The sequence below is a fragment of the Setaria viridis genome, chromosome 8 (assembly GCF_005286985.2).
Source record: "Setaria viridis chromosome 8, Setaria_viridis_v4.0, whole genome shotgun sequence".
NCBI classification, from domain to species: domain Eukaryota; kingdom Viridiplantae; phylum Streptophyta; class Magnoliopsida; order Poales; family Poaceae; genus Setaria; species Setaria viridis.
Window position 1 is genome coordinate 30782714 of NC_048270.2, and position 15654 is coordinate 30798367.

A 15654-nucleotide genomic window follows, 5' to 3' on the forward strand; every position below is an offset into this window, starting at 1 on the left:
GCTTGTGAAATGGAATAACAGAATCTGTCCTAAAGTGGACCGAGATGTCTTCTTTGTAATGTTTGACCTGGTTAACTTTAGTTTTAGCTTGTGGTGTTTATAAAAAAGTTGTGAATGGTTTGTTAAGCCTTCTAAAGAGTCTAGAACGACCTTGTTGTGAAAGCTAGAACTCAACTTATGGGTGTCTAAAGTTTAATGTCAGCATCTGTCCAAGTTTGGACAGATTTGCTTCTTTGTGTTTTCTAGTCTTGTTAACTGTTGAATCATCTTGATACAACAATAATAAAGTTCTATATAATTTAATAAGGTTTCTACCAAGTTAATAATCATGGTTGTTGGAGGTCTAGAACTCCAGATATGCATCTGTGAAGTTCGTGTCAGTTTTCTATCCTTATTTGTACAGATCTGCTCTTTGGTGTGTTTTCACCTTGTTATTTGTCGAATCAGCTTTTGGTGTGAGTAACAAAGTTTTAGATAATTTTCTTAACTTTAAAGAAAGTCTAGGATCACCCTTTTTTGATGCTTATATCTCTATTTATGGTTAATACAAGTGACTATTGTGCTGCTGTCAAGATTAGGTGTATGTGCTTAATGTTATTAGCTTTAACTTGATGTTGCCTTGTGTGCTGGCTAGTTAGCTCATATCATTATTAGAGTTAAATTGATCTACCTAAGAATCTTATAAATATGTTATATAATGTTGGTCAAGCACTTAGCTACTAAATGGTCATGTATGCATGTGGCTACAAAATAACCTTGCTGCATAGCTCGCTAGAACCTTAGTGATGTTGGTGCATGACTTGCTTGTGTATGAATTGTTTAAAAATAAATGTAATATAATTTATACCTGGAGGAACTTTGGGGTTACTTATAATACATATATTAAGAAGCCACATGTATGCCATACAATATGCGTTTTCCCAGTGTGAGAGATGAGAGGACCACATAGAAAGGGTACTAATATATATAGTTAGTTCTTTTACAAAATCTGCATGGAACGGGCATGCAGAATTGACCAAAGCACATGCAGGTTTAAGTCTGGATGATGGGCACTTCCAGGGTTGGATCCAGCAGGGGCTTGGATCGAGGAAAGTGACAAGAGCACTCAAGCTCTAATAACCAATTGGTGGGACGGAAACATGGAAGCCTGGTGGCATGTGGTGTAATGAACCGGCCTTGGAAATGAATTAGCAGGGGTGGATCCTGTTGTTGCCTTTTTAAAATATTACTTTCGATTTGGGGGGCATGGTTTCTATAATGTAGTTTTTTTATTTCTTTTCTTATTATTTGCTGATAGCTGATCTACAAGCAGGTTGTTGGGCATCGAGGCATGACAACCAGTAATATATGAACGAGGCTAATTAGTTATTACAAATAGTTAATTAAAATTAAGGATACATTAGTTATTGTGAATAAAAAATTATTTCTCTTGTTTACTAGTGCCCCGTTATCACTGCCAACCCAAGCAGCTGATTCTAAAAACTGACACAGAAGAAACCATATCAAAATCATGGAAAATGGATCATTGACTGTCTCGGACCAATATCTAGCACCCGGCAATGGAGAGGAATGGATCGGAGTCCTTCGCATAGCTTCCTGCCACTGAGTACAAGACCACAGGGTGATAAGGCTGTGTTAAATGAATGGTATACATGCATAGAATGGTTCACTTTGAATGGGATGAGCCAGCACAGGAAGATGGTACAAGCTAAGCAAGTACCATTTTTGTTTATCTGTAGTGTGATACATGCTTCTATTTGTTTGCTTGTATGGAATGGTATGGGCTCATACAAGATCATGTTTGTTTGGATAGGGATGGATTAGCCTGTTATTAACCTAACTTGGTGAGCTTTATCTCATGTATTGCTTTATTGCGTATCTTTTTATAATAAGTCTATTTCTCCATATAATTTGTGAACATTATAAAATCTGAATGTGCAAGACATAATCTAGTATTTCAAATTTATTGATACATGGAAAAAAAATCAAATTCCTTATGCTGAATGAAACGAAGACAAATACCAGATAGGAGATCTCAAGTACTTATATGTCTATAAAATACCAGATTATTATCACCTCACTGTTCTTGGTACGTCACCAAACATATGTTTAGCTGGCATATAAGTGGTGTTTTGCTTACAATGACTTTCATGAAAAAGATCTAGAGTGATGGACCAAGCAGAACTACATGTTTGGAATTGAAGAACCTAATTCAATAAAAGTGAAGGACAAAAGTAAAATGACAACTGTAGCATAGGGAAAGTGGCATAAAAAATATCATTGTGAAATATCTTGTGATATCTAATTGTGCGATGCCAAACTCATTCTCCTGAGATTCGGAACTAGCCACACAGGGGTTGGAGAGTTGGACCAAAGCTGAGGGGATACAATTTCCTTGTTCCTATTGTTTTTCAGGTCAAATTCTCCAATATCACGCCTATCGTTCTTGTGACACGTGACATCAAGAAAGTAATCATCAGTAAAGTAGGCATGATTTGGCTTCAGTTGTGGATATTCTTTGGCACAAAGGCAAAGTGATTGGTTACGCCCAATAAACAGCACGTTCTCACCCAAGGTACCTACTTCCACTACAAGCTTTTCCGATGTAAGGTCCACTTTATGTACTTTGATCCTGTTGGTCTTGTTGGGCGGCGGCGTAGACAGTTCTAAAATAGAGTCATAGTCTTTACCGTTAGATCTAGTAATTTGCAGCAGTTCACCAGATGGAGCTTGAACAATGTAAACCCTGTCTGATGCAGACCACTTCACCCGTTCCAGAACTATCTTCATTGTAACTGCTGGGGCACAAAGATCGAACGCATGGATTTCTCCTAATGCAGTGGTGGCATATAACAGTCCACCCTGAAATTGGCAGTCTTCATAGCAAGTGTGTGGCGGCAACCACGTCCACTCATTGTCTCCTGCCCTTGCAAACGAAAGCTGACATTCTGGGTCGTGGATCAGCACCACGAAGTAGTCCCCGGTGGATGGATCTGAAGATAGAAAGGCCTTGTCGAACAGCATATCACGGAGCTCACTGAGATCAAGGATTGATGGCTTATCATAGAGCCACTCCTCTCCAGTGTACCACAAGTACTCATAGTTACAAAGGGTGCCAGCATCATCAAATATCGGCTCCACCTGCTCGATGGTTGTGACCGATGGCAGTGCGATCTGATCACCGGTGATGGGGTTGACAAGCTGCAGCTCAGATCTCTCGTCTGCGGTGATTATCCAGCCATAGGACGAACCAATGACCTCCCTAGTTCGGATAGGTGGGTCCGGGAGAGTCAATGTGTATGCCTTCTTCTCAGCGAGGCTGTATAGACCCATAGCCCTCTCACCCATGGATTCAGAAGTGTACAGGAGGCACGGTGTCCGCTGCAGCTTGCAATGTTCAGTAGCGCACAGGCTTGTGTAGGCGGCGCGCCACGAGGCACAGACTGATCCTGCACGTACAAGGTCAGGGGTCTCAAGGAGGGCAAAGATATCCATCAGGATATCCTGTGGCAGCCACGGCAGTTCACTGCCTGAAGTAGGTGCCACCACGGGTGATGGATGTAGAAACTCATCTAGCTGGAGTAATGTCTTCATCAGTGAACAGGTTGAGGAAGCAAATATCTTGGCAAGGGCCCGAAAGAGCAGATTGCACAGACAGCTAAGGTTCATCCTCTCGGCTCTGCTGGATATGTCCATCGAAGCAAATCAAAGCTGGATCTCTCGCCTTTGCAAGACCACGGATGATCGAGCTCCCTACAACGGGAGACAAAAGACGCTTGGAATCTTTCGGAGTAGTACAAGGCACAAGGGCAGGCTCCTGGTTCCGTTCTTATACCCAGCAACCCCAGGATCCGAATTCGACTAGGTTAACGGAAGATCTGTGTTGTGGATGTGGAGATCAGACTTACCCCGTGCAAGATTCGGAGGTTCCGGAACATCCACACCGATTCCGGCTCCGATAATCCGATTCCGCAGACGGGTAACTCATCGGAGGCAGCGTAGGGCGTAGGCAGACGGGAAACGGAACCCAACGAAGGGGAAGGCCTGCCGGTTGCTAGACTCGATGAAGGCGGAATTGAAGTCACAGGCGGCTGCAAGGGCATCGGTAAAAAAAAAAAAAAAAACTTCGTCTAGTCAATTGCTTATTTTTTTATTTTAGCGGGGACCGATATTTTTTCTGTTTATAATTGACAAATAAATGAATGAATCCAGAATCAATCAAGCTCTACCCTTCGTCTAGTCAAGTCTTATTATACATGGATGCAGGTGAGCTTAACACGAATATTTTTTAATTAACACATATATATGTTTCATTAGTTACTTACACAAATATATATTTTAAATATTTTCAGTTTTGGGCTTTTGCCGGTGCTCCTTTCTACGAGGTATAGAGGGGGCTTTAAACTTCCGAAAGCCATTTAAGCTTGTTCTAACTTTAAAACCCATCAGGTCCAATTAGAAAACGCAGATTCAACATTTTAACAAAATTAAATCAACATCTAAAAACACTAGATTCAACATTTTCCAGAATAAAAATCAACATTTTGTAAGAAAATACTGCATTCAACATTTCTCACCGATTCTTTCAACATTTGAACAAACCAGGTTCAACACTTTTTCAAGGATGAATCAACATTTTGTTTTTTCCCTCTTTTTCAACAACCAGGGTAAAGGATAGCACGCCAGTGCTCCCACACACAGCATGTGGGGCTGGCGAGCCTAGGGGCGGCGCCATCGCGGCCTACAGTGCGAGGGGTCTACATGCCCGTGGGGCGACGGCACAGGGCCGGCGTCGCTCGGGGTTGGTGGCGCGTGGGGTCAGCGCACTTGGGGGCGGCACGCGTGGCGAGCAGGTGCGCCCACTAGGTGTGGCGGCACAGCGAGTCAGCGCGCCCATGGAACCAGTAGTGCCAAGGGGGCCAGTTGAGAGTCGGGGTGGCACGTGCACCGGCATGGTGGCAATGGAAATAGGGGTAGCGGTGGGTAGATTTAGGCTAGGGCTTGAAAGAGAATGAGGTGCATTTCACGGAAAATATCATGTGTACGAATCTCAAACAACAGAAGTTGTATAAGGAAAAAAACTACCGGAAGCTATATAGGTTTCCTAAGGTATAGATGGTCAGATGGGCCAGGCCCAACCAGCGGCCAGAGGCACGGCTCTAAAAAGCAAGCCACTAATTTACCACGACATGTAGTTCAAAGATCATTTCAACAAGACATGTAATTCAAATGAGAAGGAATTCCAAAACATATATACAAATATATTTAAATTCTAAAAATGTGTATATTATTGCCTACATTGTAAATAATTTATTTCATGAATAAACATACTAAATGTTGATTATATTAAATATTTATGCAACAATGACAAAGTTATCTATTTGTCACGTTAGAACATTCTTGGGAGGATGGAATTGAAATGAATATTGTGCTTTGGAAAGAACTCAAATTTAGGGAGACTATTACCTCAGTTTCTAATGTTTTTCGGGGAAGTTATTAGGATGTATTTCAATTCCCAACTAATTTTTTACTCTGAGGAACATCTGACTTTTCTCTTCAATTTTTCATATGGCTTAGATGTGCAAATCTTACATATATGTTCTTTCATAATTTACATATCATATTTACAACACATGTAGTTGATATGCAAAGTAATTCCAGGAAATAGGCAGAAACACATATACTTCTCAATAAGGTATATTGGGTGTATGAGTTAAAACTGAACTCAACTCAACCTGGTCGCACCCGTATCTCAACATCCTCCCCGCCCCCCCCCCCCCCACCTCACCTCACCACCACACTGCCTCAGGTTTGTCCTTCCCTAATATTCTATGGCCATCACACCTCAACTTCGGTCATCGGCTATTGCCTAGCGGCACCCCGCCACCTCTCCTCACCGCCAACAACCCACTTCTATCTCCTTAATCTCTATCCTATCCAAATAATCTCCGATCATCACACCCCTGCGCCCGACGCGGCTCACCACTAGTCATTAGTCACTTAGGCCGACGAGGCCCTACCACCTCTCCTTGCCACCCACAAATAGTGGTGGAACCATGAATTTTTTTTTTGGGGGGGGGCTGGCAAAACATGATTGACACCTCATGCTACATTTGATGGAAAAAAATGTATCAAGATATGTTGTACACGTGTCATTAAATTTTTTAATGCCCCGTTAGGGAGGACTTATTTCAGCTTGGGCTTCACCTATTTTGCGCAAAACGAGGCACTGTAGCATGAAGCTATTTTGTAAGCTGGTGCTAAAATGAACTACAAGCCGGGTGAAGCTATTATTTTTTGCATCACCGGCTTTGGCTTCAGTGGTGAAGCTGTTTTGGGAGAACCCCTCCCAAATGGCCCCTAAAAGGTTCACAATTTTTAGATTCAGGGTTTCATGGAGGTAAGCATTATGGAAAACTGAAATTTTTATATTGCAGTCTCTTTCTTATTGTAATAGCATTCTGCATTCTTCTTAATTATAAAATAATGTTAAATGGCTTAATTCCTTAATTTTTTGATTAACCATCTTTCTTCTTAAAAGATTATAACATAAGTTTAGTTTGCCACATTACACTGGATTAAACACAAAATAGACATGGTGATTTGAGAAGACTTGCTATATATAATGGTCTATGTGTGATGCATATCACTATATCAGCATATGTGCACTCCCTGCCTGCCGAGACTGAAGTGCTCGACATGTATATGTTGCCCGGCGCTAGGACCTTCCAATTCGTTCTCCATGGCCCTTAGCCTCGAGTCGATCATTCTGCTGAGGCACAGCTATTTGGCTACTTATTTCGATCTTTGTGCTCCAGAATTACTTGTTGGATGTTGAATAGCTAGCTAGTTAGGCATCACATGCATCAGTATGTTTTGTTGGGTATACTTGATCACTACTTTGAGTCCTCCTGATCTTTGAAAGTTTAAAGGATTGAGCTGAAGTGCAAAATTTGGGGTGTGTGTGTGTGTGTGGGGGGGGGGGGGGGGGGGGGGGGGGGGCGGTCCGGGGGGCGGGGCGCTGTCCCGAGACTGCCTATTTCCGATCACTAACCACCCAAGTGAAAGCACCCCATTGCATCGCCACGCTGCTGATAGCACGTGTCAATCAGACTCCATTTAGGTACAATCGAGATAGATGCTTGAAGATTATTTTTTCAACACATTTAGTTGATAGGCAAAGGAATTTCAATAAAAAGGCAGAATATATTTAAATTCTAAAAGAGTGTATTACTTCCTATAAACTTAAATAATTTATTTCATGATCAAACATACTAATCAAGGTTATATTAAACTTTTATGCAAAAACGATAAAGTTATCAATTAGAGAGAAGAGAGTTGACTAAAAAAGCATGTGATTTAATAGGAACACCAATTAAAGAAAACCCTTGCTGTAGTTAGATTTTCTTGATTAACTTTTTGGGAATTGTTATCATGATGTATTTTATTCCTATCTAAATTTAGATTTTTAAAAAATTTGAGTACTATTAAATTCCATAAACTAGAAAGTGACTACTAAAACTAGAACATAAAGTATACCAGCATTTAAATTTTCCTTTCCAAATTATCATGTGGCTAAAATGTGCAAATGTACTCTCTCTCTCTCTCTCTCTCTCTCTCTCTCTCACACACACACACACACACACACACATATATATATATATATATTCATAACTAGCAATATATGCCTATACACTATATGCGTATATTATCACACTGCAACATTAAACATGCTTTTGTAAAAGTTTGACATATTATACACTATTTATGCTATTTCTTATATAAATAAAAGAGTAATAATTGTAGTCCTCCCCGTAAAAAAGAGCAGGGCTAGAACGTGCTTGTAAAGATCATAAGGGATTAAACATAACTAAACACTAAATTTCAGTGATATTACTCTAAGTAAGAGGACTATGGGTTAATTCCTATAAAAAAGAGGACTGAGTGTTGCCAGCCCGATTTTTCTTTTATGTTGTCAGCTAGGTTTCTCTCTAGTTTCATGCGAAGAAGGCAAAGGATTCCCCCCTGTTGGAACGGGGTTTCTCTGTGATCTTGCACACGGAAGGTCGATTCTCCGGGTTTCATCTAGCCCATTAAGCGGCAGGGTCAGCTAGCACTGCCGTTGCCCTCTTCCATCCGCCCCCTCCATGCCATCAGCGGCTCACTGCACAAGGAGCCCAGGAGAGCACGCTCGTCGGAACTAGCTCACTCCCGTACCAATGCCGTCTCGCCCTCCTTCCTCCGCGACCCCAGTGTGCCCCCGCTCCACCATCTTGATAGTTCACCTTCCTGTCACCTCGTCCTGTCTTCTCCAAACCACTGCCATCTCATTGTGCCCTCCTTCCACTACTGGAGAATTGACCTTTCATCCTGGTGTTTTTATCCCGGTAAACATTGGTGCCTTTAGTCCCAGGTCAAAAATGAGGCACCAAAAGCCCACCGCCTGTTGGGGGAGGGGGGGACGGCTTTAGTCCCAGTTATAAAGACCAACCGGATCTAAATTCCCCCTAGTCCCAGTTGTAACAGCTAAAAATATCGCAACGACGGGCGCCCACTTTTGTCCGGGACAACAGGGGGAATCGTTTGTCCCGGTTGGAATTTCCAACAGGGACTAAACCTCCTCCCTATAAATCCAACCAGCCCGAAACTCTTTTTCCTTCCCCAGCCCGAGCCACTCCACTAGAGACATCCTCCTCTCCATGGCGAGCAAGCAACCTTAGTGGAGGTGCTGCCCGAATTTTTTCCTCATTTCTGTGGGGATTTGACTCATCCAAAGTGTTATGAAGGTTAGCTACTTCATCCTCCCTTCATTTATTGTTATTATGCTTTGTTTTATGATTTAGAGAGGGAGAAAAATAAGTTTTTTAGAATGAGGGAGAATGGAGAGGATTTTTATTTATATATGTTTTTGAGCTAGAATTTGATGGATAGCTTGCTTGTTACATATTATTTGTATTAGTAAAAAGAACTTGATCAATATTAGGTATGGGAAAAAATAGAGTAAATGCGTGTTTAATATTTAGTCATTGCAATAAAATTAAAGTAAATAAATTGTAGGTGTAAGAAAATAGAATTTGGTCATTGCTACAATTTTTCATGTCACTATAATTTAACAATAATTGTATTTCTTTGACCAATAATTTATTTATCTCATGTTTAATGCAAGAACTAAATACTATAAATTCACTTACTCTACGTTTTCCCCTACCTAATATTGATCAAGTTATTAATGTAATACTAAGCCCTATGTTCATTTTCTACGTAATACAAAGCAGATGGACCGACAATGGATGTACCACCTCCGTTCCTCCAATCTCAAAGAACAGTATCTGCACATGGCATAATGTACTTTTACTATTCTCTGCACATAACTCAATCTTCTCCGAAGTCTATGGGGAGTCACCTCCGTTCCTCCAGTGCCAGAAAATAATGGTAGAATATAAGAGCTTCGAATCAACAAACACAGGTTGAATATCATAAAAGAATCTTGAAATAGTATTCCAAATGCCTTTTGGAACCTAATTGTCACAATAGAAGTATGTTGGCCCAATATCCTCTTCAGGCAAAGATCTATTAACTGACCTTGACCTAGCAGCTTTTAGTTGGTTTTGGCTTGCCACCATGGGCCATGCTTAGTGAATAGATCTTTTGCCTGTACGAGCTATTGTGTGTGTGCCACCACACTTCTATTATGAGAATGTGGCACTTGCTCCAAAAGACATTTGGACAATTATTTCAAGATTCGTTTACGATATTAAGCCCGAGTATGTGGATTCGAGGATCTTCTGTTGTACCATTATTTTCTGGTACTGGATATGTGGAGGTGACTCTCGATAGACTTTGGAGAAGATTGAGTTAAGTGCACAGATGGATTGGAGGACGAACATTCTACTATGTTGTACCATTATTTTAGGATAATTCACTATGTGAAGTCTATTACAGAGTGTCTATAATCTTTAGTGTACATGTATCTTTATTGTCTTATTATGAGTGTAATCTTCATATGTATCTTTATTGATTGTTATGAATGTAGAATGGTGTAATTTTCATGTGAATTGTTTTTATCTTTATGAAGGTTGATTGGTGTAAATTATGAATATTGATCAACTTCTTTATCTAATACAAAGACCTATGTCCATTTCTCACGTAATATTTATTTATCTAATATTTTTTTAAGGACCAAATATTATTATCACATTAACTCTATTTTTTTCCTACCTAATATTGATCAAGTTTTTTATCTAATACGAAAACCTATGTCCATTTCTCCTATAATACGATGCAGATGGACTAGCAATGGATGTATAACGTGGACAGATGGACCAAGGAGTTTTTTGATGGCTTGCATTATTTTCTCGAAGTGGCCAAAGCCAACAAGCCACAGAACAGATTCATATGCTGTTCATGCTTCCAATGTAGTAACAAGAAGGACTACTCTTCCTGGAGGACTGTTCACAGCCACTTGTTTAGATACGGTTTCATACCTAACTATTTGATTTGGACCAAGCACAACGAAAGAGGGGCTATAATGGAAGACGACGAAGAAGAGGAGGATGATAACAACATTCCGGACTGGGCTGCAGGTCAAGCTTTTGCAGATACTACAATGGGCGAGGCTGATGAAGATGAGTTTGTAGAAGATGGTCCTATTGATGATCTTAGTCAGGTGCTACGGGATGCACACAGAGATTGTGAAACTGAGAAGGAATCATAAAAGTTGCAGCGCATAATAGACGATCACAAAAATTTATTGTACTCAGATTGCAAGCAGGGGCATAAAAAACTGGGTACCACACTAGAATTTGTGCAATGGAAGGCACAAAATGGTGTGTCCGATAAGGCATTTCAGGGGATATTGAAACTTGTAGAGAACATTCTTCCCGAGAATAATGAATTGCTATCCACAACATATGAAGCTAAACAGGTTGTTTGCCCTCTGGGATTCGAGGTTTAGAAGATACACGCATGCCCTAATGGTTGTATTCTCTATCGTGGTGATGAATATGGGAAATTGGATGCTTGTCCTGTGTGCGGAGCACTGCGATATAGGATCATGTGAGATGATCCTAGTGAAGTCGAGGGGCAGCAACCCAAGAAGAGAGTTCCTGCGAAGGTGATGTGGTATTTCCCTATAATACCACATTTGAAGCGTTTTTTCAGAAACAAGGTGAGTGCTAAGTTGATGCGATGGTACAAAGAAGAACATAAGCAAGATGAGATGCTGAGACACCCCGCGGATGGGGCCTAGTGGAGATCAATAGGTAGAGCTTTCCCGAACTTTGAAAGTGATGCAAGGAACTTAAGGTTTGGTTTAAGTACTGATGGATTCAATCCATTTGGTGAGTTGAGTAGTGGTCATAGTACTTGGCTTGTGACCCTAGGTATGTTCAACCTTCCTCCTTGACTGTGCATGAAGTGGAAGTTCATTATGATGCCAGTGCTTATCAAGGCCCAAAATAACTTAGCAACAACATTGACGTGTATCTAAGACTGTTGGTTGATGAACTTCTACTGCTCTGGAAGGAAGAAGGTGGACGTGTGTGGGATGAGGATAAACAAGAGAGCTTTGACTTACGAGCATTGTTGTTTGTAACCATCAATGATTGGTCTAGGCTTAGTAACCTTTCAGGATAGACAAACAAGGGATATCGGGCCTACACCCATTGTTTAGACGACACAGAAAACATGTATTTGACACACTATAGGAAGGTCATGTGTATATGGGCCATCGTCGATTTCTTCCTGCTAACCACCCATTAAGAAAAGAAAGGGGTGCATTTCAAAGGGGTGCCAGACCATCATAAAAAACCTGCACACCATACTGGAAAGCGTGTCTTTGAGATGATAAAGGATGTAAGGGTAGTCTTTGGAAAGGGTCTTGGTAGCGAACGTGTTTCGAATGACGATAATGGATGTGCACCCATGTGGAAGAAGAATTCTATATTTTGGGAGCTACCTTATTGGGAAATCCTAGAGGTCTGCAACGCAATAAACGTGATGCACCTGATGAAAAATATTTGCGTGAACATGCTAGGATTCATAGGTTATTATGAGAACTCAAAAGATACATTGGAAGCACGACAGAACCTGAAATGTACGAAGCAATGAGATGACCTACATCCATAAAAGAGAGATAGCGAACAGCACTACTTACGTCCTGCCAGTTACACTCTCAGCAAGGAAGAGAAGGATAGCATGTTTGAATGCATGAATAGTATTAAGGTTCTGTATGGGTACTCCTAGAATATAAAGGGAATAATAAATCTCAAGTCCCATGACTACCACATGCTGATGACCCAGTTGCTTCCAGTTGTACTGAGGGGTATTCTACCAGAGATTGTACGATTGACGCTCGTAAAGCTATGCGCGTTTCTCAATGCGATTTCGCATAAGGCAATCGATCCAACCAAGCGAGTAAAGCTATAGAACGATGTGGTACAATGTTTTGTCAGTTTTGAGTTGGTATTTCCACCATCCTTCTTCAATAATATGTCGCATCTCCTGGTTCACTTAGTCAAAGAGATTACTATTCTCAGTTCAGTATTTCTGCACAATATGTGGCCTTTTGAGAGGTTCATGTCAGTCCTAAAAAACTATGTTCATAATCGTGCCCGTCCAGAAGGAAGCATCGCCAAGGGATATGGAACAGAGGAGGTCATTGAGTTTTGTGTTGACTCAATTAATTTGATTGGGGTTCAACATCATGCCACGAGGGGAGGTTGCGGGGAATGGGGACCCTTTGAAGAAAATCAAGTTTTAGCAATGATACCAATTTGTTCCACAAAGCACACTTCACTGTTCAACAACAATCATCCTTTGTGGCTCCGTATATCGAGGAACACAAGCAGATTCTATTTTCCCAATACCCGACGAAATTCGATGCCTGGATTATACGTCATCACATGGATACTTTTACCTCTTGGTTGCGTCAACACCTTATGGGTAACTACGCAATTCACGAACAAATCGCTTGGTTAGCTGGGGGACCATCTAGCACAATCGTGAAACTCGCTTGTTTAGGTCATGCACGAACACTCTAGGCAAAGTGGAAATTTATTACTGATTTTCTATACAAGTACACTGGATGCCAAACATTAGCAGAATGCTTATGTTCCGACAAATTAGTTCTACTGCTAATTTTGGTCAAACAACTCCTTTATGCTCATGTTAGTTCGTCTTTTGATTCCAGTACTTAGCTCTGTTCACTAAATTCACTGTTCCTATTCTCATGCTTGTTCATACCATGTCCGTAGGAGTGATACCTTGACTTTTATGATTTGTGAAATCTTCCTTTTCGTAATCATGGATGCCTTTGTATTTCAAAAGTAAAGGATGACGAAGTTTTCCATTGCTTATTTGAATCTTCTGTGTTATGCATCTATTCTGGTACTATAGTTTGCATATCTTGCTCTTGTAATGAATTTTGCTACAGTTCTTGCCAGTTTTTGGCATTCTCAAGAATAGATTTGTGAAATCTTCCTTTTCGTAATCATGCATGCCTTTGTACTTCAAAAGTAAAGGATGATGAAAATTTCCGTTGTTTATTTGAATCTTCTGTGTTATGCATCTATTCTGGTACTATAGTTTGCATATCTTTCTCTTGCAATGAATTTTGCTATAGTTCTTGCTAGTGTTTGGCATTCTCAAGAATAAACAAATCATTAATGCCTTTCACAGGGTCAAGACTGTTTCATCTGCAAAAAAGGAGGTCATATGGCGAAAGACTACCCTAATAAGCACAAGAGGAATGATCATCAATCCACTTTGTGTTTAAGATGCGGAGAAATAGGTCACGATATGTTTGGATGTACCAATGATTATCCAGCAGATGATATTAAGATGAGTGTTTCTCTTGTTTTAGCTAATATGTTATCTTGCTATCATGGATTTTTTGTTTGTTGGTATTTGTTTTTCATGCTCTCCTCTCTAGTATTGGTCTGAAGAAAAATGCATATAGAAGAATGAAGTTTTAGGTAGTTTTTTTTCGTTTTTGAGTGCAAATCGTGTCTGGGCTAGGTGACTAGGCTTTAGGACTCATGATTCTATGAACTGGGTAAATTTTTTGCCGGGTCCTGCCTTTCAGTGGAAGGTGCCCTCTATGTAAAATCCCTGAATCTTGCATGTACAATTTTGCAAACCACTGGAAGGTGCCCTCTATGTAAAACTTAACTACTCATGCTGTGCAATAGTGTCCATGTGCAAGTTTAGATCCACGAAGCTCCTAATCATGAATTATCTAGAAGAGTTTTCCCCTTATTAATGACTGTTTCGGATCATGCAGCAAATAAGATGCTACATGTGTAATCAGAATGGTCATCTATGCTGTTTCGACTTCTCTGACAATAGCCCCAAACAAATTAGCTGTTACAATTGTGCCAAATCTGGTCATTCTGGTCTGGTAAGTTTTAATGCTTATAAGTTATTATTTGTGCTGTTTCCATATGTTGCTTTTCATGGCAGGTGATTAACATTGGGCCTTCTATTCTAGGGGTGTGCCAAGCAACGCAGGGAAACTAGTGCTGTCATAACTGCAACCCAATGCTACAAATGTGGCGAGGAAGGCCACTTCGCACGTGGCTGCACAAAGAATGCCAAGGTTGTTATAAGCATCTCACAAATTGTCTGCCAATTAGAGTTAACTGTGTATTTATGCCGTTCTGTTTCTTTTTTTTTTCGAGTCCGATCGGTCGAAAGGCAAGTCATCATCGCACAGTCAGAGAAAGGAAAAATGGAAAAAAGATTCAAGTGCTAGATCGGCTCCTCATGATGCCCGTAAAACAAGTAAAAGGAAAAGCCCCCATTTCGAGGATAGAATGGAGAAGCCATACACGAATCACCAGTTCTCATCTGGCGGTGACTACTTCACGCCTCAGTCCTCACGAAGGCACAACCATGGTTTCGCATCACCAAACTCGAATTATTCACCCAGCGCAAAGAAGCACGGGTTCTCATCGTCAAGATTCGCCACCAGCAACACCCATCTCCGGTTCGAGAGAAGTTAGCTGGACGGATGAGTCCAATTTTGTTGTTCTTTAGCTTAATTGATTATTATTGTCTCCCCTGGGGATGAACTCTGCCTGTTGGTTCATTCCCTGTTAGATATGTGTCGAATATGTGTACAGTTTGGTTACGATTGGACTTGAGTTGTAATTTGGTAGGTTAGGGATAGAGTCTCGGTCGTACTTAGTATCCCTATAGTCCATAAATATGTGGGCACTACCGTTGTAACCATGAGACGACTTGGCGGCTGGTGTGGGTGGCGGCGAGACCGCGGTGGTGCCCGGATGCCGGTGTAGCTGCTGTTTATGGGGAGGAGCGCCCGTAGTCATGCCCCGAGGATGTAGGCACATGTCCGAACCTCGTTAAAAAATATCGTGCCTCGGTGTCGTTCTCGTTTGTGTGATCTTGCGGTTTGGCTTCGCGTTCTTGGGTTATCGCTTCCGCGTTCCTATTCTAACAAGTGGTACCAGAGCCAGATCCATAGAGAAGATCCACGTGGAGGCATGATGGGTGTGTTCCACACCGCGCAAGGTCGCACAAGCTGTTCGTGGAGGGACAGGGTGCAAGGTGGAGCACGGCGGCGATCGACGACTCGATCGGTGGTGTTGGACACTTCGGGCGGGTGGCTCGGACCGTCCAATGAGCTGCAATCAA

At 41.2% G+C, this 15654-nt stretch overlaps 1 protein-coding gene and 1 long non-coding RNA gene across 2 annotated transcripts; one reads left to right on the forward strand and one right to left on the reverse strand.

Annotated features, from left to right (window-relative positions):
* Positions 1–2301: 2301 nt before the first annotated feature.
* Positions 2302–3984, reverse strand: LOC117834486 (F-box protein KIB4). Its single transcript, XM_034714051.1, has one exon. It carries the CDS (start codon positions 3694–3696, stop codon positions 2302–2304), a length of 1395 nt encoding a protein of 464 aa, XP_034569942.1. The 5' UTR covers positions 3697–3984.
* A 10163-nt stretch (positions 3985–14147) lies between these two features.
* On the forward strand, positions 14148–15103 carry LOC117833621 (uncharacterized). Its single transcript, XR_004635519.2, has 3 exons — positions 14148–14398; positions 14489–14596; positions 14679–15103. It is a non-coding gene; the product is annotated as an uncharacterized lncRNA (long non-coding RNA).
* Positions 15104–15654: the final 551 nt, after the last annotated feature.